The 25701-nt window shown below is 35.7% G+C and overlaps 2 protein-coding genes and 2 pseudogenes across 3 annotated transcripts; 1 reads left to right on the top strand and 3 right to left on the bottom strand.

The window, feature by feature from the left end:
* The first annotated feature begins 4943 nt into the window (after window positions 1-4943).
* LOC132298697 (ethylene-responsive transcription factor 9-like) lies at window positions 4944-5800 on the top strand. The gene has a single exon (XM_059795083.1). It carries the CDS (start codon window positions 5046-5048, stop codon window positions 5562-5564), a length of 519 nt encoding a protein of 172 aa, XP_059651066.1. The 5' UTR covers window positions 4944-5045; the 3' UTR covers window positions 5565-5800.
* Window positions 5801-12659: 6859 nt separating this feature from the next.
* Window positions 12660-16143, bottom strand: LOC132299927 (small ribosomal subunit protein uS19-like). 2 transcript variants are annotated; one of them, XM_059796819.1, is made up of 3 exons: window positions 15327-15493; window positions 14689-14920; window positions 12660-13945 (listed from the first exon to the last, which is right to left on the bottom strand). In XM_059796819.1, exons 1-3 carry the CDS (start codon window positions 15362-15364, stop codon window positions 13832-13834), a joined length of 384 nt encoding a protein of 127 aa, XP_059652802.1. In that variant the 5' UTR covers window positions 15365-15493; the 3' UTR covers window positions 12660-13831. The 2 variants fall into 2 exon arrangements, with proteins under 2 accessions (XP_059652802.1, XP_059652803.1); XM_059796820.1 differs by lacking the exon at window positions 12660-13945 and adding an exon at window positions 15967-16143 and having other exon boundaries at window positions 14355-14920; window positions 15327-15558.
* A 63-nt stretch (window positions 16144-16206) lies between these two features.
* On the bottom strand, window positions 16207-17363 carry LOC132299930 (small ribosomal subunit protein uS19-like; annotated as a pseudogene).
* A 73-nt stretch (window positions 17364-17436) lies between these two features.
* LOC132299929 (small ribosomal subunit protein uS19-like) overlaps window positions 17437-25701 on the bottom strand; it is a 30033-nt pseudogene continuing 21768 nt past the window's right edge.

The following is a 25701-nucleotide window of genomic DNA, read 5'->3' on the forward strand; positions in this document are numbered from 1 at the left end:
CTGGACCTTTCAAGTGGAATTTCTCAACTGCTACTGGAAACCGCCAACTTTCCATTTGGGCAGTTCCAGAATGTGGGTAAAGGTTTGTAAGCATGCATTCAACCACCAAGACCACTATTTATCACTTATAAATTATGGGAGAATATGATTTTATACTTGTCAACATTGAGATAAAGTTAGAAGATCATGGGACACTTGGCAGTCTAAGGAAATGCCACGTGAAAGCTACCAACGCTGCCACACATTAGTTTACATGCATGGAGGAGCACTATAAATAGAACACTTAGAGCTATCTTGCAAATCCTGTTCAAATCACACAGCCAAACAACATTTCAATTTCTTTACATTCATGTAATGCACTTTAAGTATGTTTAATTCAAGTCCTGCACTTATTATTCCTACTTTCCAGCACCTTACTTTGAAGTCCTGCACTTTCAATACCGCTTTCCTTTCCACTAGCCATAGATCAGTCCAAAAGTCCTTTTTCAAGGCAAAAAGAACCTTTGGAGGTGTAGGATATTCAGATATAACAAGATTCACCTTCTATGTGTATGGTGCTGTGTGTTTAGCACCTTGTGTTCATGTCAACTATAATATATATCTGGCCTACAAAAATAAATATGTTAAACTAGTAACAAAATTGATCCCAAAAAAATAAAATAATTAACTTACAAAATAGCACAAAACATAGAATAGTTATTTTTCTAACCAAATATCATGAAGAAAAAAAAAAAAAAATTTGAGATTACCGTATAAATTTAATCTTGCATCAATATTTCAAATTTTAATTGAGATTAACAATAAAAATAAATAAAAAACACAACCACAAAAGAACCAAAACATAACTCAATAATGTTAAATACGAACTTAGATAACATACATAAAACATTAACAGTGACCAGATTCAATTGCACAAATTATCGGGGGAGATCCACCCAAAACGGGTGTATGTGTGTGTGTGAGAGAGAGAGAGAGAAATTACCTCAAACCCTAGATTCGTCCTTGAATTCAATTGTGAAGGAGAGAGAGATATAACCTAGGTTTGGCTTCATTCACACCAAATAGAATCGGTCATCAGAGAGAAACAAAGTGGAGAAGACCTCCATGTTCGCTGATGTTGTGTGCCGAGATGTGTGGCCTGCCTTGACCTGTTACAGAGAGGGGGAGAGAGAGAGAGAGCATTTGAGCTTCATGAAGTGAGGGTTAGGGCAGAGAGAGAGAGAGCATTTGAGCTTCATGAAGTGAGGGTTAGGGCAGAGAGAGAGAACACTTGAGCTTCACGAGGCCGGCACGAATGGAATGTAAAAAGAGGCGTTAGGGCTTGAAAATAGATAGAGGGGTTTGTTAATCGCTGCTGTTTACAGAGAAGGGGGGATAGATAGGCCGGCATGAATGGAATGTGAAAAGAGGAATTAGGGCTTGAAAATAGGTAAGTGTACAAAAGGGTATTTTAGGCAACACATAAAATAGGAAGAAGGGTATATTAGGCAACAGAAATATGAAACAGTATTTTTTCATCACCTCAGCTTTTGGGTCAAACACATTTTAGAGAAACTTTGGGACTTTGACTCAGCCTCTAAGTAAATATGGTGCCCTAACCCCATTTATATGTAATAATCCCTTGTTTTTTTTCAGAGGTGCGTGTTTGGTATATATGTTTTTTTCGGAGAATCGGTATATATGTTGATAACAAGAAGATTTGCCAAAACCAATCCCTCCCTCCCACCTTTTTTTGTTGTAGAGAATGATGCATATTTCTATAAATTTAAAATTACTTTCCACCTAGATGATCCTTTAAAAAGAATTTAATAATAATAATATTGGTAATGTAAGTTAGTATAACCAACTGCCAAAATCAAGAGGTCAAACCTCCATAATGATGTGTATCAACTAAAAAAAAAAAAAAAAAAACTCAATATATTAATAAAAGATATACTGAGTATATGCCATGGGTGGAGCCAGCATAGGCCGAGGGGGACCATGCCTCCCTGGGCCCATGTTGGCCAATTAATTTTAATTACTAAATGGCCTATAATTTATAAAAGTATTTAAAATGTTTCCCATGAAATTTTTTTTTTTTTAAGAAAATGGCCATTAATTTTTATTACCCAAAGGCCAATAATTTATAAAAAATTGAAAAATACCCCCTGAAATAATTATTTACCCTTGGGCCTATTAGTTTTTATTGCAAATAGGCCTATAATTTATAAAATTTTACAAAAATACCCACAAAAATAATTATTTTTAAAAAATATCTTTAATTTTTCCTTTCTTTTCATTCTTACTCCTCCTCCTCCTCCTCCTCCTCCTCCTCTTCCTCTTCTTCTTCTTCTTCTTTATATTCTTTTTTAAAAAAAGTTGCATTTCTTTATTCAAACTATTTTTTTTTCTCTCTTCAATCGTCTGATCCCTACAATGTCCTACTGGATAGTTGCTCGAATATCCACTTTGGAACGACAGTAATTCCTGGCACGCCAGACATTCACCCTCCTTTCCGCACTTGGAAAGGACCTCGGTTTTTAGGAGCCGAACAATTCCTATCCTAATTCAACCGTCCAATCAAACCAATAACCGAATCAATTTTCAAAATAGGATATCATTTTTCCACAAGTAAGCCCAAACACATACACACGTACACACATTTCGAGATCGTATAAGTTTTCAACATCATTTCTTCCCAAATGAATGAATAATCGTTGTCCAACAATGCGTCTACTGATAATACAATGTCTGCAATTTTAAAAGACTTTCCCTCCTTACCCAACAACAACAACAACAACAACAACAACAACAACAACAATAATTATAAATAAATAAATAAAAATGTCTTCCTTCCCTCATCCTTGGCTTCAATTTTTCCTCCTCCTAGCAACAATTGGTGATTCCATATGGCACTCCTCAAAATACCAATTTTACCACATTGAGCATGGTAAATTACTAAATTTACCCTTATATGCATCCTCGTCTCTTCATTTTTTATTTATTTATTTTTTTGTTTGAGATTCAGCAGCCTTAATAAGTGACTGTTACTTGATGTAAAGGTAAAAATTTAGATTAACAAGTATGAAAAATGCTTGAGTTTAATGCAGACACTCTGAATCTATATATATATATATATGTTCTTTATAAACCTTGATGAACCATCCCAAGACCCACTAGTTAAAAAATAAATGAAATGAATTAATATAATTATATTTATAGTTGGAACTCATTGCCGATTTACCTCATGGTTGTCGGTCCAAATTTATACCATTCTACCAACAAATGTCATCCTGTGAGTGTAACCCCTCTGACCTTCACCATCTACAAACTAACCAGGCCCAAACTCTCCAAGCCCAAATTCTACACCTTGCAGGTCTCTAAAACAAATACAACCTGGACCTTCACCATCTGCAAAATAACTAGGCCCAAAATCTCCAAGCCCAAACTCTATCATCACCATATTGTAAAAAATAAATACTCAAAACCATGGACAATCAATCACATACTCAAAATCAAATTGCCAAAAAAAAAAAAAAAAGGTGCATTATCACTATTTTCCCCTTCTTTTTCCACCATAAAGATGGATTGCATTTAATTTTAAGTGTTTATATTACTGATTACTCTCATGATTCAAGTAATTAATATTTAGGTGGAAAAAAGTAACTAATCAAATATGCTTAAGATTTGAAAATAACGAAATAAACTTTTTCACCATATGCACTGAATTTAATTGGACTTAATGTTTGTCATGTTGGAATTTAGGTCGAAGATTCCAAATAATGAGGAATATCAAGAATTCAAGATGAACTATGTCCCAATACTCATGAATAGCAAGAGTTTCACCAATTCTCATAAATAGCAAGAGTTTCACCCCTATCATTCACCACACAACATCCAACCTGAGGCTCCTGCGGATGATGTCTGGGATTTCTTTTCACTCTGGAGGAGGTCGGGGTTTTCTTTTGTATTACGCTTGGTTTGATAGGAGGGATGGAAATATGGATGGAAGGGAGAGGGGGAGGTGACGGCTCAGGAGGGAGGGATAGATGAGGTATTATCGGCGTCAAGTTTTGATTTAACACTTCGAGTGTATTATTGTGAAGCTTTGGCCACATTGGGTCATCATGTCACGTGGTTGATATTGTACCTACAAAAGGTTTAAAGATTTAATATAAAAATAATTTTATGTTTTCTAAAATAAGAAAAACAAAATACGGAGTACTATCTAAAAATTTATGTTCTACCACTAATTTAAAAAGCACATAATTCTAAAAATATTTTGTAATTTTCTTCAAAATTCTTGAAATCCATTGAAGATAACGAACCAAAATTGTTAATTTCATTAATTTATCATTTACTTCTTTTTGCATTTATATAATCCTCTAAACTTGAATTATCTTTGTGGTAAAATATTAAGGTAATCTCAATGGCCCTACTAACATGTACCTATGTGTTATTTAACCCTGTGACACTATGCATTGTAAAGAATCCTGATAAATAAGTTTATCTTACAAATTAACTTAAAATTGTACACAACTTTATATAAACTTACCTTACAAATTAAATAAGTTGTACATAATATTATACCTTGAACAATGAAGAACGATCTTGATAAACACTTCAAGTGATCTCCACTCTTCACCTCTGAACATGGAATAAAATCCTAATTTGTGGACAAGCAAGTGTGAATTCAAAGTACTCCACAAGATAAAAGAAGTGATATGAGATGTCATATTCCTATAATTTTCTATGAGATGTCATATTCTTATATTAATTACTTACTCCGTCCAATGGCATGTATTCTTGCGTGCATCCCATCCCATAAATTCCATACCTCATGACTTGAATGTGCATGCATATACATATATATATATATATATATATATATATATATAACTATATATCTATCTATTACACCAAAAAGTTTATTATTACAATCCAATAAAAAAATAATAATAATATATCCTTCTGTCGGGTTTAACCACGACCGCTATATATACACACACTCTCACTTCACACAGAATCTTACCTCTCTCTCTCCTCTTTCTCTCTCTAGACTCGCGATGGTGGTGGTGGAAACTCTTCGACTCGGAATGCGCCACGGCGGTGAGAACTGTAAGCCGCCGCCGGCGGAGCCGCACTACAGGGGCGTACGGAAGAGGCCGTGGGGGCGGTACGCGGCGGAGATACGAGACCCCATGAAGAAGGCCAGGAAGTGGCTCGGCACCTTCGACACCGCCGAGGAGGCCGCCCTGGCCTACGACAACGCCGCCCGGAGCCTCCGTGGCCCCAAGGCCAAGACCAACTTCGCCGTCGCGGCCGCCGCGCCGCCGTATCCTTACGGCGGCGGGATCTTGAATCAGCTGCAGCGCTGGTGCACGGTTTACGCTGCACCGGCGGGATGGAACCTGAGGTTTCCCGCTAGTTCCGGAGCTCCGGCGATGCAGGGTTTTCCGCCTTTTGGGTACGACGTCGTTGGGATGGTGAGGAGGGGCGAGGAAGAGAAGGGCCAAGAGGAGGAAAGAAAGGAGGATAAAAAGCCGCTACCGTTTGATCTGAATTTGCCGGCACCGCTCTACTAATCAGACGGCTCTGATTTGATGAAAATGGTCTGTGATCATAGGGGCTGGACAACTAATTTTCTCTTTCCATTTTTGCCCTCTAATTTTATTTTGTTTTTTTGTTTTTTTGTTTTTACTGGCAAGTATTTGCCATCTAGTGTTTAATATGTTATATATATATATAATTTCTAGATTTATGCTTTGCTTTTGTGTATATATACTTCTTGTTGATGGCAACTTTGGACGGTGTTATTAGATATCGATGTTTGAATCGAGCGGCCCAATCTTTGCTTCATTTATGTCCTATTTTGCTGTTTTTGACTCGTTGAAACGGACGTCCAAGTCCAACCGCGTAAAATGTATTGGATATTGGAAATAAGATAAATTTTTTTTTTTTTTTTTCAAGGAAATAAGATAATGAACATTGAATAGTTAGTACTATGAAGTTTACTTGAAGTTTATACAAAACACCCAATATGATCTTATTTTTAATTAACATTACAGTAATATTTCATCAAACCAATAGAAGGTAAAATTTTATTATTAAAAGAATAATAATAATAATAAATATTGTACCCAAATTAGACATTTGGTCCACCTAGCATGATGTTACGAAGAGTGGGATTTAGTTCAGTAGAAAGGTGAAAGAGGCATGACCAAAGATAGTAATGAAATAGAATTTTTCAATAAACAACAATGACTTTGGGGTGTATAAAAGAATCAAGGGTCACACGCACCTGATGATTAGCAATGGGTAAAGTCACCTACTTCTACCTCATAAACAAATAGTCTTATCGAACGAAACGAATGACTTTAACAAAACAACACTAGAGTGTTTGCACCAATCTTATTGAGCGAAGTGACCTTAACGAAGCAACACTCAAGTGTCTCCACTAGGATAAAGTATTCCCAACCGATCGCATTGGTTGCAAGCAAACCTAAAAGGTCACATTTGCGCCAATCCAATGGTGACGTATGCCTTGCGGAGATAACCTTTACAATGAAATCATTTTGGCCATCCACACAGCACACACATTTAACCGTGGACCAAGGATTTCAAACACTATACGTAGAAAGTCCTACACCAACACAACTATTTTTCGTATGCTATACTTAGCTTTACACTCTTTTGTAACTTAACTTTGCACTTCAATACATCTACATGTTTTCTATGTGTAGCTTGTTATCCTAGGTTTGCCCTATTTTACCTTTACTCGCTTTCATAATGTAGCTTACACTTCTTCACTTAGGTTTACATTTCAAGCTTATAATAGGTAATCAATGGCTCAACTAGTGAATCCTTTAGAATGTAACTAAATCTTTCTGCATTGTACCGTCTAAGAACTCGCGATTCATCCTCGTTGAAGTGTCCAAAGTTAATGAAGAGAAGATTATATTTTTTAAAAAGATATTTGTTGTTTGCTTGTGCTTCACATTTGTAACTCTCTTCTAACACATTTTAGGCTTAGCATAACTCTTTCGCGCCAAAGTGATACGGACCTAAAGAAAGAGTCTTTAATGTTCCTCAATTGCTAAGTGAGATTACACACGAGTGCACACATTCTAACGGTTGCAACAACTATAAAACAATTAAAAATATTTTTGGATTCCCTATGGCCGCAAATACAAATCTACGATCCGGGCACACCCGTGCACTGAAAAATTACAAGCATAGCCCTAAAGGCACACTTGAAGAAAAAATTGCCACAATTGACCTCTAATTTTCTATATATGGCGAGTTTCAAATAAAATTTATTTGTCTATCTCGTAACATCATCATGACACCAATCCTCTAACAAAACCTTGATTTCCCGACAATTAGGTAACCGCTTGAAATAGAAGCTCTAAAGTCGTTATTCCCCCAAAAAGAGAAAAAATAAGAAGAAGAAACAAAGAAAAAAAAAAAGTCAATATGATCTTATTTCAATTAAAAATTTGCAATGATCTTTTTATTAAACCAATAGATGATAAAAGTATATTAAAATAAAAATAATAATATTGTTACCACTGACCTCTAATTTTATAAATATGGCAAGATTCAAATATAATTAATGAGGGTTACAAGAATTAGAGAGTTAATGTTTTTTTTTTTTTTTTTTTCAATAATCTCAATATCATATCTCAAAGATATATGATGATTTAGGTCTTAGTGATTGTTAGTCAATCATTCATTTAATTTGACTGGACGCTATATAGATTTTAGAAGATCATTTTGACCCATGCTTAAAAAATTAATAACATCTGTGATAATATGTAGGGATGGCAATTTGTTCTGCAGGGACAGGTATCCGCCCTACCTCGTTTCGTTTATAGTAGTTTTAGAGATTGTTTAATTTATTTGGACGGTGATGATTTTTATTAATGAAAACCTACGCAGGTTCGAGGTAGGGAGGTCACCCCACCCCGCCTCGCCCCGTTTAGACAAGTAAATTACTAAATTACCCTTATTTTATTAATATATATAGTTAGCTCTAGAAACCTTAAGTCATATTCACTCACTTTTTCAACCGTTCTAGTGAGCGGTAGAGCCCTACAAACTAAGAACGCTCATACCATTGAATTTTATGTTAAATTATTGATTACCCATTTTTTATGATTTTTTTCAATAGTTATATAATTGTATTTAAGGAAAAAAAAATTAAAAAAGAGGAGAAATTTTGGAACTAAACGGGACGAGGCGGGTGCCCACGAGGGTAAAAAAGTTAAATAGGACGGAAATGGGATAGAAATGTCCCCCGTTTAAGTGTTTTGGGTAGGAACGGGACGAAAGTTTCTAAACGATTGAAGAAGCAAGAGAGGGCACACCCGCCCAAAATTGCCCTTGTTGCCATCCCTTGTGAATAATATTGGTCTTGAGCAAATTAGTTTTTAAAATCTAGCCGATGATTACAACTAGGGATGGCAATGGGGCGGTTTGGGGTGGGTTTTCCATTCCTCATCCCCACCCCCGTTTAATTTTGGTACCCCCAAAATCACTCCATAACCGATTAATTTTTTCCTTCTAATCCCCATAACCGCCCCCGCCCCATAACCGATGAGGGCAAATCATTGTAGCCTCCCCAATCGCCTCCATCTCTATTCTCGTTCTCAACTCTGAACTTGCCCTCTCTCTCTCTCTCTGCAACTGCAAATATATTTCAGCCTCCCCAATCGCCTCCATCTCTATTCTCGTTCTCAATTCTGAACTTGCCCCCCCCCCCCCCCCCCCCTCTCTCTCTACAACTGCAAACTACAAAATCTACAAGAATCAGAAGATCAAAACCCATATATTTCAGTTTATCTATCTGGTTGTTGTTTTCGTCAGATTGTCACGACTGCCACCTCATTATCAGAATATAGAGTTTGAAAGGAAAATCTGAAAGTGAAGTCTAGGGTTTACAATATATATATATATAGTGAAGGTTAATTTGATAAATATATTAATTTAACATATTAATCGAGGGCGGTTTCGGGGCGGGGATCTGAGTCCCTCGTCCCTACCCCAAAACTGGTCGGTTTTTTTTTTAAACCCCTATCCCCACCCCATTTAAGTAAACAGTTCTCCAAACCCGCTTTAAATGGGACGGGGGCAGGGCGATTCCCTGTCGGGTTGGGGATTTTTGCCACCCCTAATTACAACCCAAACGAGGTGTTGTAGGTAGCAACGAAATTAAATGCTCCCTCCAACAATTTTTATTTTTATTTTTTTTGTCTTTTTTTCAATTTTGTCTATATCAAAATCCACTGTAACATTTAAAAAGTCAATGTTCTTAAAATATTCTTGTAACTTTTGAAATTTTGTTCCAACTCAAAGCATAAATTTTTAAAGTTTAAATCCATAGTTTTTTAGAATTTTATGAGAGAATAATGCATTAAATGTGTCCCATTAAAGAGTTGGATTCTCTAAAAAGAATAAATAGTAAAAAAAAAATGCAAAATTTTAAGGTCAGATTGTGAGAGAGTTGCTATAAAACTCTTAAATTAAACACAAGAAATATTTGCTTTGAAATCTCATTAAGTAGGGATGAATTCGTTAAAATTCTCTCTCTATTATTCCACCATTATACTTTATCCCAAAATTTATCATATTTAACAAAGAGTTATGCAATATAGCCGTATAAGTCCAACATTTCAATCTAAACGATGGATTTATCACATGGCTGTCATGAGAATGCAAGAGAAAGGAATCTCTACGGGTAAAGTTTGTTTGGTTGAGCGTTACGATTGAAATGATTTGCTAATAGTTATTTTTCTTTAACAAATGGACAATTTTAGATGGATATGGCCATTTTCACTAAATTTAGTGTAGAAATTTAAAAACAAAAAATTTTTTAAAAAAATGTCTATCAAGAATGGTGTATTATTAATCACCACTCTTAATGCAAGACTAATATTAATTTCAAATAAGGGGAAAAAAAAAAATCTTAATTTCAAATAAAAAAAGTGAAAAGATGACCTGAAATAAATGGGAAAAAGTGGGGAAGAGGTGATAAAGCGCCGTACAAAGGCAAAAATGTGAGTAGTAGTAGTACCAGAAAAGGACTGCAGGTAGAGGCAGGGTGGTCATTAGTGGGTAGTGGGCCCCAATAAAAAAGAAGCTGACATTTCGGCGCCCGCCAGCCGTAACATTGTTTCGGCTTAGCCCGCGTTCATTGACGGCTTTTTTTAATACTACTACTACTTCTTTCTCTTCTTTTCTGATCACGCGCACATATTTCAAACGTTCCCTTGTTTGCTTACACCTTAGTTGATTACCAACAGGTGTTTGCGTTTAATTGGATCGTGTTTAGCACGCGATGTTGAGTCGTATGGAATTCCGTTTTACCTGCGTTGCATGGGTCGATGTGAAATATTTTATTTTTTAAACCGGAGCGTGAATGTACGAACTCTTAGGACCCCTCAATAACCAAATTAATCTCTGAGAATTTAGAATGACACATTTTCACCCGGCCAGACTAAGTCACTGCAAGAACAGTAAAAGATAGTCACAAAAAATATTCAGTAGAATTCGAACTCCAAATCTTGAACGTGCTAACCTCTAAAGTCTAGTGAGTAAATCCGGCGATATCCCATGTGGATCATGTGAGATGTTTTTGCTATCATGTAAGGCAATGGTAAATGGTGGTAGTAATTTCACAACTCACTTTACAGTTGTACATCTTTTTTTTCATATTTATATACTTTGCTTAACCTTTATTGAAAAAAAAAAAAAAAAAATTTATAGTTGTAAAAATGAGGTCATGGTAATTTTACTTTTGATTGAACACAATAATTCAATACAAAAAATTTATAGATTGAAACAACATTATTTCAGTGAAAATTTTGCTCCGCATAAGAGAAGATCCTGATTTGTTTATCAAATAATAAAGGTTATGAAAAAAATCTTAATCATAGATTCTTATTACTATATCTTTTTTCAAATATATATAAATAAATAAATAATTCAAAGAACACTTATAATAAGTTAATAAAAAGAATTTAAAACTTGTCATGAAAGAGTGCTTATAGCACCTTTTCAATCAAATTTATTCCTAAATCCAATCATTTGTCTTTTTTCTTTTATAATGTTTTAGGAGACTTGAATTCTCCCTCTATCTTTGAAAGAAGAGGACAAGAGTATAGGTTGTCTTAACCAAACTAAGTCAAATGGTTCCATAATGATTTTGAACTTTTCATTTTTACAAATTTACTAAATTTAAATTTTTTTTTTTTTTAATAATAACCAGGTATATTCCAAATCAAGCCTCAGAACATCTCCAATGCAAAATATATATTTTTTTTTATACTAAAGTTATATTTTGAGAAGAATTACAATGTTAAAATGTTATATTTTAGCAATTCTGCTCTAATAATACATTTCATTTTAAATACTATTTGAAGTGTATTATTTTAATCTACCTGCTATATTTTGAAAAACGATACCGTATGGCAATACTTTTGACAATCTCAAAATATGAGAGGCCTTTTGAGAGCTTATTGGAGTGTATTATTTTCATCCACCTGTTATATTTTGACTTTGAGAGAGCATTGGAGATGCTCTTAGCAATTAAAAAATATAGTTGCAACTTAGCCAATAAGACAATGGTAGTTTTATTATATGCTAGAGTGAATTTTCATATCGTAAAACAACTGCCAGTTAGCAAGGTAGAAAAGGTCAGTTCGTAAGGTAGTCAAGGTTCACTCTTAGTAAGTTCTGTGATTAGTGTAATTGACAATGGACTAATGTTACAAATGGATATTTATCCCACATCGGATCTGGACGGGAGAGTGATTGGGTATAAATGAGTGGGTATGCAGTATTACCTAACAATTTGAGTTTTTGAGTAAATGAGGAAGGACCTACCCGTTACAGTTAGTATCAACGTCATACTCAGTCCTTTATCCAGTGTCATGCCAAGTATCCGGCTCGAAAGGCGTTCGAATGAGCCACCCTGAGTAGGCAGAGTGATTCGACAGTAACAAGGGTGTTGCGAGTACGAATAAAAAAGAATGTCACAAGGCAGAGAACCATTCAATTCCGCATATATATTTGTGCTGAATTTGGGATTAAAAATAATAATAATTATTCTTATTAAAAAAAAACGAAACCTAATAAATATAGATGGTGTTGAGGAACCCTATCCACTCAGGTACCTGGAAGGGTCGGTAGTAACCCTATGTTTCATTAAATAGGACATATTTTGAGAGGGCAAAAAAAGTAGTCCCAGTCGGAAATTTACCGACAGCTTGCTTAGTATCAGTCAAATGGCGTGCTATTCATTTGTTTCAAGGGAGGTAGGTGGCTCTCACGCGCTACAATCGATGTTGAGGTGCCCCAACCCTCTTGTACTACACGCTCACAGGCCATTGTACCCTACAATTTGCAGGGCTCGATCTGTGAACGTCCACATATATATATATATATATATATATACACTTACACATATACTTAGTATGTAATATGTATACATAAGATACTACTATGTTATAACAACTCCAACACGCCAATGCATGTTTGACTGTGCACGTGTGAGGCTGTTTCTGGACGTGTCTCCGTCTAGGCCGAGCGGAAATCTGCTAAGGGACCCACATATCACGTGGGGATCTGTTTTAGTGTTGTCAGTTCTCAGTATATATATATATATGTTTGTGTGTGTGTGCGCGCGCGCACTTTTCATGTAATGTGCATGTATGTAGTGTATGTGCATGCATTCGTGTATCATACAAATGACATGCCATCCGATGTCATGCCATGTCTCACAAGCTAACATTTCCACCATGGTATTCTAGGGTTTACTAATTTCATAAAAACCTCAACAAACCAAATTGATTTTAACGGTTTCATAACTATTGAAAACAATTTTAACTATGTTTATCACAAATACAATTTTACTTTTTTTTTTTTTTTTTTAGAGCATGTATTAACCCATAACACACGCACTATTCAAGTTAGGAATGTGATTCGAAAACAAGATTTTAAGGACTTACCTCTTAGAGCGTGTATTGATCCTGCCATTCAAGTCAAGAATGTAATTCCAAAGCGAAACCTCTAGAACTTACCTCCCGAATCCCTACATCAATTAATGCCCATGGGGGCTTTTTTTTGTCTATTAAATAGTGCTATTTCTAGTTTTTTAAATAATCTAGTGACTAAAAATAATGTAATATGCTAAGAAGGATATAATATAGTTTTACTAATAATTTTTTGTAAATAAGTTTAAGGTTTGAGAAGGTAAAAACACAGGCTCCGTTTGTTTGGATATAAAATATTTTTCAAAAAATATTTTTTTATTTTCTGATGTTTGGTTGTCGTAACATATTACGAGAGAAAAAAAAAAAAAAAAAAAAAAAAAAAAAAAAAAATTACAATATAAGAAAAATAACTTACCCATCAATTTTAGACAAGTTATATACGTCCCGCCCGATGGGCTCGACTTGAACCTTAACCAACACTTTTGTCAAACACTTAAAAAGCAAAAATAAATAAAATATTATACCTGAAAAAAAAAAATTAAAAAAATATTTTACATCGAAACAAACAAAACACGTCACAACAAAGTTCCTATCAAGTGAAGAAGGTTTGAAAAAGTGCAAATACCTCAATTTACAGATTTGGAACAAAATGGCATATTCTTTACAGCAAAAACAAAATGAAAACGACATCAATTTTTGGTTTGACAATTAGTGTTTACTTGCCCGCATCAAGAATCGGAAGAGTTTTTGGTTTGACAATTGGCGTTTACTTGCCCATCAAGAATCGGAAGAGTCATCGGGTGATAGTTGTTCTCTCTACCATTTGGAATTTATCCAAACCCTCTTGAGTTTCAGTGTCAAACTTTAGGGAAGGGTCCCTTGATCTCAGCATTTCCTCTAATGAGCGCCACGGGATTCAGTCCCAGAGCCACAGAGTCCAGAACTTCAATCCCATACATCTCCGCCTTGCCCTTCCCCATACAGAGTGGACCAAAAGTTAGCGCCACAAAATCCCTCCAAACCTGTTCTAGCTAGACACAGCGAAACAGAGAGATCTCGGAGAGAGATTGTGTTTGTTGATGGGCAGTGCTGGAGGAATATTTTTTCGTAACGAGGAACTCTTATAATATACTAGATAATTTCAGATATGTGCAATCATCTGCAAACCGACTTCCCATATTAACCCCCTTTTCAACTGTGAGTTGCATGTAACAGAAGTTAGCCATTTGCTACTTCTATGTGTATCTTATATACAAAACTCATAATCAAAGGACCAAATGGCCCAGCAATATCACTCCTTCCTCCCCAAAGAGGAGGTCGGGGGTTCGAACCTCGGTGGAGGTAAGGTGTGTGCGTTGCTTTAACTTCCAAAAAAATATATGCAAAACTCATAGCTTAGATATTTTTGCACAATATTTACATTACAAAGGATTGTTGCATTATATGTTCTTATTCAACTAAACAAAATTCCAGCTCCTAATAAAAACCAGCGCAACCCAAAAAAGTCATGGTCGCCAAAATATGCTTAAAAGCTCATCAACCATCTCAAGCAAAATTAGATATCTTTTCAGAAACTAGCACTTTTTTCTCAAATTATAACGAAACAAATCCATTATCTAATCAAATTTTATGAAGAAAATATTTATTCCTCAAGAAAGGTAAAAAATAATATGCTAAAAGACTCGTGAAATGATTTCACTTTAGAGGAATGAACCTGGATGAGAGGGTGGCACCAAATACCAGGCCATCCATGCTTCACTGCCTTGTACGAGATGGATAATTCAGCCAGATAATGATTTATCATTTCAGGTTTGATTTCAATCTGGTTGAAGATCTTCCCTTTGTAAACTCCGATGATGCTTCCAATCATCTCAGGCACTATTATCACGTTTCGAAGGTGGGTTTTTAACCTGCTCTGGCTTCTCAACGGGTGGTGACACCCTTTTCTGGTCCAAATCACAAGATTAATATCATAAATAAATACCAGCACACAATATTTTCTTATTTGATAAAAATCCACTGGATTAAACAAAGCAAAAATAAAAAAAGACTAATCCCCTTGAAGGATTTAACTTTGCAGCGTTTAGTACAATTGAAGTTAAAAAAAATAATAGATGACAAGCAATTAATGAAGAAGTTACAGTTTGACATAATTCTGCTTGCTTAAAATAGAAAATCTTACCGCCAAGGGCTTAAGCCCATGTGGTACCATCTCTTCCTTCCAAATGGAAGGTTGAGGGTCCAAGTCCATTATCTAATCAAATTTTACAAAGAAAATATTTATTCCTCAAGAAAGGTAAAAAATAATATGCTAAAAGACTCGTGAAATGATTTCACTTTAGAGGAATGAACCTGGGTGAGAGGGTGGCACCAAATACCAGGCCATCCATGCTTCACTGCCTTATACGAGATGGAGAATTCAGCCGGATAATGATTTATCATTTCAGGCTTGATTTCAATCTGGTTGAAGATCTTCCCATTGTAAACTCCGATGATGCTTCCAATCATCTCAGGCACTATTATCACGTTTCGAAGGTGGGTTTTTAACCTGCTCTGGCTTCTCAACGGGTGGTGACACCCTTTTCTGGTCCAAATCACAAGATTAATATCATAAATAAATACCAGCACACAATATTTTCTTATTTGACAAAAATCCACTGGATTAAACAAAGCAAAAATAAAAAAAAAGACTAATCCCCTTGAAGGATTTAACTTTGCAGCGTTTAGTACAATTGAAGTCAAAAAAAATAATAGATGACAAGCATTTAATGAAGAAGTTACGGTTTGACATAATACTGCTTACTTAAAATAGAAAATCTTACCGCCAAGGGCTTAAGCCCATGTGGTACCATCTCTTCCTTCCAAATGGAAGGTTGAGGGTCCAAGTCCATTATCTAATCAAATTTTACAAAGAAAATATTTATTCCTCAAGAAAGGTAAAAAATAGTATGCTAAAAGACTCGTGAAATGATTTCACTTTAGAGGAATGAACCTGGGTGAGAGGGTGGCACCAAATACCAGGCCATCCATGCTTCACTGCCTTATACGAGATGGAGAATTCAGCCGGATAATGATTTATCATTTCAGGCTTGATTTCAATCTGGTTGAAGATCTTCCCATTGTAAACTCCGATGATACTTCCAATCATCTCAGGCACTATTATCACGTTTCGAAGGTGGGTTTTTAACCTGCTCTGGCTTCTCAACGGGTGGTGACACCCTTTTCTGGTCCAAATCACAAGATTAATATCATAAATAAATACCAGCACACAATATTTTCTTATTTGACAAAAATCCACTGGATTAAACATAGCAAAAATAAAAAAAAAAAGACTAATCCCCTTGAAGGATTTAACTTTGCAGCGTTTAGTACAATTGAAGTTAAAAAAAATAATAGATGACAAGCAATTAATGAAGAAGTTACGGTTTGACATAATTCTGCTTACTTAAAATAGAAAATCTTACCGCCAAGGGCTTAAGCCCATGTGGTACCATCTCTTCCTTCCAAATGGAAGGTTGAGGGTCCAAGTCCATTATCTAATCAAATTTTACAAAGAAAATATTTATTCCCCAAGAAAGGTAAAAAATAATATGCTAAAAGACTCGTGAAATGATTTCACTTTAGAGGAATGAACCTGGGTGAGAGGGTGGCACCAAATACCAGGCCATCCATGCTTCACTGCCTTATACGAGATGGAGAATTCAGCCGGATAATGATTTATTATATCAGGCTTGATTTCAATCTGGTTGAAGATCTTCCCATTGTAAACTCCGATGATGCTTCCAATCATCTCAGGCACTATTATCATGTTTCGAAGGTGGGTTTTTAACCTGCTCTGGCTTCTCAACGGGTGGTGACACCCTTTTCTGGTCCAAATCACAAGATTAATATCATAAATAAATACCAGCACACAATATTTTCTTATTTGACAAAAATCCACTGGATTAAACAAAGCAAAAATAAAAAAAAAAAGACTAATCCCCTTGAAGGATTTAACTTTGCAGCGTTTAGTACAATTGAAGTTAAAAAAAATAATAGATGACAAGCAATTAATGAAGAAGTTACGGTTTGACATAATTCTGCTTACTTAAAATAGAAAATCTTGCCGCCAAGGGCTTAAGCCCATGTGGTACCATCTCTTCCTTCCAAATGGAAGGTTGAGGGTCCAAGTCCATTATCTAATCAAAGACTCGTGAAATGATTTCACTTTAGAGGAATGAACCTGGATGAGAGGGTGGCACCAAATACCAGGCCATCCATGCTTCACTGCCTCGTACGAGATGGATAATTCAGCCGGATAGTGATTTATCATTTCAGGCTTGATTTCAATCTGGTTGAAGATCTTCCCTTTGTAAACTCCGATGATGCTTCCAATCATCTCAGGCACTATTATCACGTTTCGAAGGTGGGTTTTTAACCTGCTCTGGCTTCTCAACTGGTGGTGACACCCTTTTCTGGTCCAAATCACAAGATTAATATCATAAATAAATACCAGCACACAATATTTTCTTATTTGACAAAAATCCACTGGATTAAACAAAGCAAAAATAAAAAAAAGACTAATCCCCTTGAAGGATTTAACTTTGCAGCGTTTAGTAAAATTGATGTTAAAAAAAATAATAGATGACAAGCAATTAATGAAGAAGTTACGGTTTGACATAATTCTGCTTACTTAAAATAGAAAATCTTACCGCCAAGGGCTTAAGCCCATGTGGTACCATCTCTTCCTTCCAAATGGAAGGTTGAGGGTCCAAGTCCATTATCTAATCAAATTTTACGAAGAAAATATTTATTCCTCAAGAAAGGTAAAAAATAATATGCTAAAAGACTCGTGAAATGATTTCACTTTAGAGGAATGAACCTGGGTGAGAGGGTGGCACCAAATACCAGGCCATCCATGCTTCACTGCCTTATACGAGATGGAGAATTCAGCCGGATAATGATTTATCATTTCAGGCTTGATTTCAATCTGGTTGAAGATCTTCCCATTGTAAACTCCGATGATGCTTCCAATCATCTCAGGCACTATTATCACATTTCAAAGGTGGGTTTTTAACCTGCTCTGGCTTCTCAACGGGTGGTGACACCCTTTTCTGGTCCAAATCACAAGATTAATATCATAAATAAATCCCAGCACACAATATTTTCTTATTTGACAAAAATCCACTGGATTAAACATAGCAAAAATAAAAAAAGACTAATCCCCTTGAAGGATTTAACTTTGCAGCGTTTAGTACAATTGAAGTTAAAAAAAATAATAGATGACAAGCATTTAATGAAGAAGTTACGGTTTGACATAATACTGCTTACTTAAAATAGAAAATCTTACCGCCAAGGGCTTAAGCCCATGTGGTACCATCTCTTCCTTCCAAATGGAAGGTTGAGGGGCCAAGTCCACATTAATGTGTGTGTGATTTACCTATTGAAAAAATGAAAACAGGAGAAAATCTGAGTGTAAATGAATATTGTTCTTTTATAGAATGCTATCAGGATATACAATATTACCAAACTCATTTTACTTTGCCAGATGATATTCACATGCAACCACTGGCAGATTCAGCAATGTACTCTCTATAGAGGGGCGACTTTTGATTTGCAATAAAAATCTCACAATTTTTCAAACACAAAACCATCCATGCTACTTCACTAGCGTCAATGAAAAAGTTAATTAGGCTTCAAGTTTTGAGAATGTATATTTCGGCTGGGGGGGCTAAAGACAATAACCATGGTGAAGAACGAAAAGAGATTTGAAAACTGAGGGGGAGAACTGGAATTATCGAAGAATATAAATACAAAATCAAATTTTTAATTATATAATCAAAATGACCTTATGTAATATCTACAGTGGTAAAATCTTACCAGGTCAAAAATAGTAAACGGTAGTCACCTATATTGACTTGTTATTTTTTAATGAGTAGTCAACTAAGTTCACATACTTAATAAATATGCTTGAGAATCTTGTATCTAGTTGTGCTTTCTTAAAATTCTAACAGTTCGGAGTTTCCGGGCGTACATCAAGTATAGTTCACTTCACAATAAACTAAAACCATGACAGGTAGTGATAAAGTTCAAAGGCAATACAAGGAAGAAGCATTTCACTTAAAATGCATAAAAAGGATAAGAATACCTAAAATATATAATAAATACACCCAAAAAAAGGGTAAAAACAAACTATTTTTTTTTTAAATTACCTCCCTAAATTATTAAATTGGCAAAAGAACCCCTAAATTTACTCAAATTGTTACCTTGTTGCCAGTTTGTTGTTTAAAAAGAACAAGAAATGCAGTTAATATTATGACAAGTGGTTTCGCACATTTACTCAAATCACCTGCATGCATCACCCTTATGAGACCCAAAACATATGCTTGCATAACCAATTCAGTGTTGGAAAACATACCCCAAGAACTCTCCATAACCACCACCACAAGATCCATGACTACTAATCCAAAAATATTCACTCCCATTCCCCTCTTCAAAGTTGCCACTGGCCAATTCAACAAAGAGCCTTCGTCAAGCCACCAACCACATGTTACATGAACTCTTCAAAAGTACATGAAGTACCCATGTCAGGGACACAACACTAAAACAAGTGTATGGAACATAACAAGTGTACGGGATATGTGTCCGACACATTTGGTTGGACATATATACCTAAAAAGCATATTGAATCATTCAATTTGATTAGATTATTACTTCAAAACGAGTTAAATGTCAAATTTTAACACTGTTTAATAAAAATGTTATTTTACTCTAAGGCTCCGTTTGTTTCGACATAAAACATTTTCCGAAAAAGTGTTTGGTTGCATATATGATCGTGTAAAAAATTTTCCAAGTAAAATACTTTAAATCCTTTTTACAAAAATAACTTATGGATAAAAGTGCCATAAGTTGTTTTACATCTTTCGATCCATTAAGGAAGCAAATTGGCTCTGTTTCTCTCCCTCCTAGACCAATATGAAGCAAATTAGCTCTGTTTCTCTCTCAACTTCCATCCCTAGCAAATCCTTGAAATTGCATGACCTGTAAACAGATTACTCAATACAATTTGAACAATTGTTTTCATTTGCCTCCATTGGTCTATGAAATCGCATGATCGAAACCCTAATTTTCTCTCCTATATATGCACCTTCAACCATTGTATAGAAAATTTTGATCAGTGAAATCAGATGAAACAAAAGTACTCGTCAAGAGTATAACCACGCAATCTTCTAAGACTTCAGATCAGAAGTTTGATTCTTATGTGAAATTAATATCTTGTTACTACTGGACCTCTCAAAAGAATTAAAAAGTCAAAAATTAATGAAAGGACATCAACACATAAAGTGGAAAAGATTTGAAAGGTAAGAAAGGGATAACTTTTAGGGGAAAAAAATATTACAAAAAACACAACAGGAAGCAAAACTTAAATAACTTGTGCTCCAAAATGGCGGGTTGTACGAGGGACGGAGCAAAAGAAATTTTAGGAGAAATTAAGGGAAAGAAATTTATTAAAAAAGAAATATGGTGGTGGAATGATTACATTAAGAATAAAAAATAAAATAAAAGAACGAGGTTTAAAGAATGGCAAAAAAGCAAGAAACAAGAGGAGTTGGAGAAATAAAAGAAAATTAAATATGAAGCTAAAAAATGGTAGCTAAGGCTAAAAAAAATGCATTAAATAATGTACATGAAAATTAGGACCAAAAGAAGGAGAAATAGCTATTTACAAATTGGCAAAGAATAGAGAGGTTGATGCGAGACATGGATCAAGTTAGGTGTATAAAGTATAAGATCAAACAATAATAATTTAAGATAAAGATATATTAGAAAGATGGAAAAATTACTCTCTTTTTTTTTTTTTTTGGTAAGTAAGAAATAAATTAAAAGCCGTTCAAAAGGGAAACACGTCCCTTATACAAAAGTGGATTCGGGGCTAAGGCCCCAGAGAATCCAAAAAAATAATTAAATCATCAGAAGAGGAGCAAGAGCTCCTCTTCACATAATTGAAGAGAGAACGAATACTATAGAGTTTTAGCGTCGCCGTAGACGACTCCTTCCCTTCGAACATTCTACTATTTCTCTACTTCTAAATGCACCACCAAACACAATGTGGGACAATTCTCCAGTAATCGCGTACACCCCTTCTCACACGACATCCTCTCCAAGCATGAATCAAATCCTTAGAAGAACATGACATTACCCAACACATGCCAAATAATCCAAGAATTAGATTCCAACAATCATGCACCACGGGACAATGCATAAGGATATGATCAACTGACTCACCATCTTGCTTGCATAGGCAACACCTATTAACAAAACAATTTACCCTCTTCCTCAAATTATCAATCGTCAGTATCTTACTCCATACAACCATCCATACAAAGAATGCCACCCTAGTTGGAGCAATATAACGCCAAATGGTCTTCCACGGAAAGTCAAGGCTATCAAAATTAGACAGACATAAGAACAATGATCTTACTTCGAAACGACTGTGGGAAGAGGGAATCCATGTCAGATCGTCATAACCTCTGCCAACTCCCTCCAGCCGATACGATTGGTCCAGAAAAACACATACCTTGTCCATCTCCCAATCCTGAAATGAACGTCAAAAATGCACGTCCCACGTAATCCCACTACTATCGAGCCGATAATAGTCAGCTACGTAGGCGTGTCTGTCAACTGCAATACTGTATAATCTAGGAAATGTACGAGATAATGGCTAATCACCACACCAAAGATCTTCCCAAAAACGAACGCATCTGCCGTCGCGAACTTTGAATCTGATATGAGAGGAAAAGACATCACATCCCTTCCGAATGGATTTCCACACCCCGACTCCTCCTACAAAAGAAACCGGACGTGTAGACCAGCCGCCAATCTTTTCCCCAAACCAACATGAGAATAACCTTCGCCAAGGACGATGTCTTTCCCTCCCGTATCTCCACAGCCATTTACCCAGGAGAGCTTGATTAAAAGGAATCAATCTTCTAATACCAAGACCACCCAACTTCATGGGCTTGCAAACTTGCTCCCATCTGACAAGGTGATATTTAAACTCTTCTCCCCTTCCGCCTTAAAGGAAATCCCTTTGAATTTTTTCAATCCTATCAGCAACGGAGCATGGAATTTGGAACATAGATAGAAAATATATGGGGAGGCTCGATAAAGTGCTCTTAATAATAGTAACTTTACCCCCCTTAGATAAGTATTGCTTCTTCCATCCTGTCAATCTCTTCGCATACCTGTCAATCACGGGATCCCAACTCCCCACTCTCCTGGAAGAGACCCCTAGCGGCAAACCCAAATAAGGAATAGGAAAAGAACTCACCCTACACCCAAGGACTGCAGCTAAAGAAGAAATATCCTGGAAATTCCCTACCGGGACAAGCACACTCTTAGCTACGTTTACCTTTAGCTTGGAAATCGCCTGAAAAAAACCATAATGCACCTCAAATATCTAAGTTGAGACACATCAGCATCATAGAAAACCAGGGTATCATCTGCAAAAAGTAAATGAGAGATCTCCACTTGATGGACTAAATCTCTTCCCACCTTAAAGCGCTTAATAAGACCAAGATCCTCTGCCCTGCGCATAAGTCTGCTTGAGCCCTCCATAACGATTAGAAAAAGGAAAGATGACAAAGGATCACCTTATCTTATACCCTGAGTACACCCAAAACAACCAGCGGGAGATCCATTCACAAGAACTGAGAACTTGACAGACGTAAGACATGTCTCAATCCATTTCCTCCATCTACTTCCAAACCCCGTTCTTTATAACAAATAAAGTAGGAAATTCCAGTTCACGTGATCATACGCTTTCTCAATATCAAGTTTGCATAAAACTCCAGGAACACCACTTCGCAATCTGGAATCCACACATTCGCCTGCAATAAGAACTAAAACAAGAATTTGCCGTCCTCTAACAAAAGCATTCTGGAATCCGAGATAATCTCATCCATTACTTCCCTTATCCTTAGAGCAAGCACCTTAGCTATGTGTTTGTAAATACAACCCACTAAGCTAATTGGTCGAAAATCCTTTATGTCAGAAGCGCCTCCCTTCCTAGGGATAAGGGCAATGAATGAGGCATTTAGCGACTTCTCAAAGACGCCAGTAGAATGAAACTCCTGAAATGTACCCATCACCTCATTTCTCACTATCACCCAACTTTCTATCAGAAAAGGCATAGTAAACCCATCAGGCCCCGGAGTTTTGTCCCCATTACAACTTGACAAAGCCTTTAGAACTTCGTCTTCAGTAAAAAGAATCTCAAGCCCATCTCTATCTAACTCAGAAATAGCCTCAAAATGGAAACAGTTAAGTTTGGGTCTCCAAGCTCATGGCTCGGTGTAAAGCTTCTAATAAAAAGAAACGATCCAATTACGCACCTCTTCCTCCCTCCACAACTCCACACCTTCCACCCGAATTCGTCCTATGTGATTACTCCTTCTGTGAGCATTAGCTAGTCTGTGAAAAAAAATTGTGTTACGATCTCCCTCTTTTAACCAAATATCCCGGGATTGTCGCCACGAAATCTCCTCCATACTAGCAATCTCAGCAAGAATTGCCTGACAGGAAGCTATCCTAGAACGTAGAAACTCCACATCCCCGCCCGCCTCCTCAAGACAATCAATCTCGGAAAATTTAGCAAGGACTCTATTCTTCCTCCATTCAAGATTCCCAAAAACATCCTTATTCCACCGCTTAAGATTGAATTTGAGAGCTCTTAACTTCTTAGTTAACGTGAAGTTGGGCGAACCTGTAACTATTACTAAATGGGGAATATACTAGAGAAGAAGTCGTAAGTAATGAACCTTAGGCAAGGTAAATGAATTTCATAATAAGGAAGTAGAGGACACATTTAAGAAAATGGGAAATAATAAGGTCATAGGACTGGATAACATACATGTAGAGGCTTAGAGAATTTTAGGAAGGTAGGCATTGAATGGATAACAAAGTTGTTTAACAATTTTAAGAGAAGAAAGGATGCCAAGTGAGTGGAGAAAAATCACAATAGTACCAATTTATAAGAATAAAGGTGACACACAAAATTGTGAAAATTATAGAGGAATTAAATTAATGAGTCGCACAATGATATTATGAGAAAGAATAATAGAGCAAAGACTAAGGAAAGAAACATCAATATTCGATAACCAATTCAGATTCATGCCAGGTAGATCCACTATGGAAGCCATATACTTGACAAGACAACTAAAAGAAGAGTATAGGAGCAAACAAAAAGACTTGCACATGGTTTTCATAGATTTAGAGAAGGCATATGATAGAGTGCAAAGGGACATAATTTGGAGGGTTCTACAAAGAAAACAAGTACCTATAAAGAAACGCCAAGGATCGGTGTTGAGTCCATACCTATTTGCGATAATATTAGATGAAATAATGAAAGATATTCAAGAAAACATTCCATCGTGTATGTTATTTGCGGATGACAAAATTACTAATAAATATTTTTAAGAGAGCCTCATCAACAAAATTAGAAACATGGAGAAAAGCATTAAAGTCAAAGGGCCTAAGAATGAATAAAACTAAAACGAAATATATGGCATGAAAAATTGATAAAGTAGACAACGATGACAAATAAATATTACACTTCAAGACCAAATAATTACTCAAAAGAACTATTTTCGTTACCTAGGATCAATACTACAAAGAGATGGAGAGAGAGAGATGGTCATGCAGTAAGTCAGATTGGGGCTGGGTGGACAAACAAGCTAGTGGTATCCTTTGTGGCAAGCGAATACCAAATAAACTAAAGGAAAATCTATAGAATGGATACTAGGCCAGCAATATTGTATGGAGCGGAGTGTTGGGCGTTGAGAAAAACACAAATACAATGCATCCATGTAGAAATAAGAATGCTACATTGGATGATAGGAATCACTAGAAGAGATAAAATAAATAACAAACGTGTGAGGGGAACATTACGTATAGCGCCTATAAATGATAAAATTAGGGAAAGTAAACTTATGTGGTATGGTCATATTCGATGTAGGCCTGATAATGCACCTATAAAAAGAGGTAGAGTTGTTTGCTTAGAAGGTCAGTGACAAAGAGACTGGCCAAAACTCGTGGGATGAAGTAATTAAAAACGACTTATAAAATCTAAATTTAAGAGAGGACATAGTGTATAACAAGAAAGAATGGAAAAAAGAGAATTCATGTGGCCGACCCCCTCTCTATGGGATAAAGGCAAGGATGACCATGATAATTAGAAGAAACTGATTTATTCTGGAAAGTTTATCCAAAGATTAATCTTTGTATGTTATATGTGTGTGCATATATATATATATATACATATATATATGTATGTATACATAACTAGGAAAAATATTTATGCATACACATGGATTGTTTTTTGTTATATAAACTGAGAATAAAAAAGAACTTTTTTCTTTCGGGATTTTGTTCTTTATATGGTTTGATTCTGAACTATCAATTTCGAAAGAAATTATATTTTGGTTTTCTGAAGTTACTTTCACGTTTAAGCCAAACACCAGAAAGTGTTTTTCGAAAAATCTTTTACATGTAAAACATTTTACATGAAAAATGTTTTAAGATGGAAAATATTTTACATTGAAAACAAACAGAGCCTTAAAAATAAAAGAAAATATTAAAAAATATGAATGTTCAGCAGTGTTCCTATATCCTTTTATCTCAAACACATACCTGTACTGGAGTCCTTGTAACACAGCTAACAACCACTTCACCATCCCTGACCTCCTTA

The sequence above is a fragment of the Cornus florida genome, unplaced genomic scaffold (assembly GCF_030987335.1).
Source record: "Cornus florida cultivar Cherokee Brave unplaced genomic scaffold, ASM3098733v1 CherokeeBrave_3.0.0_Hap2_Chr03, whole genome shotgun sequence".
NCBI lineage: Eukaryota > Viridiplantae > Streptophyta > Magnoliopsida > Cornales > Cornaceae > Cornus > Cornus florida.

What these genes read in the sequence shown, in the direction of transcription:
- LOC132299927 (XM_059796819.1), bottom strand. Translation starts at nt 15,364, where the DNA reads ATGGATGGCCTGGTATTTGGTGCCACCCTCTCACCCAG. An exon ending in GGTGCCACCCTCTCACCCAG is followed by an intron (nt 14,921 to 15,326) that starts GTTCATTCCTCT and finishes GATTTGGACCAG; the next exon opens with AAAAGGGTGTCACCACCCGT. An exon ending in GGTGCCACCCTCTCATCCAG is followed by an intron (nt 13,946 to 14,688) that starts GTTCATTCCTCT and finishes TGTATGGGGAAG; the next exon opens with GGCAAGGCGGAGATGTATGG.
- LOC132298697 (XM_059795083.1), top strand. Translation starts at nt 5,046, where the DNA reads ATGGTGGTGGTGGAAACTCTTCGACTCGGAATGCGCCACGGCGGTGAG.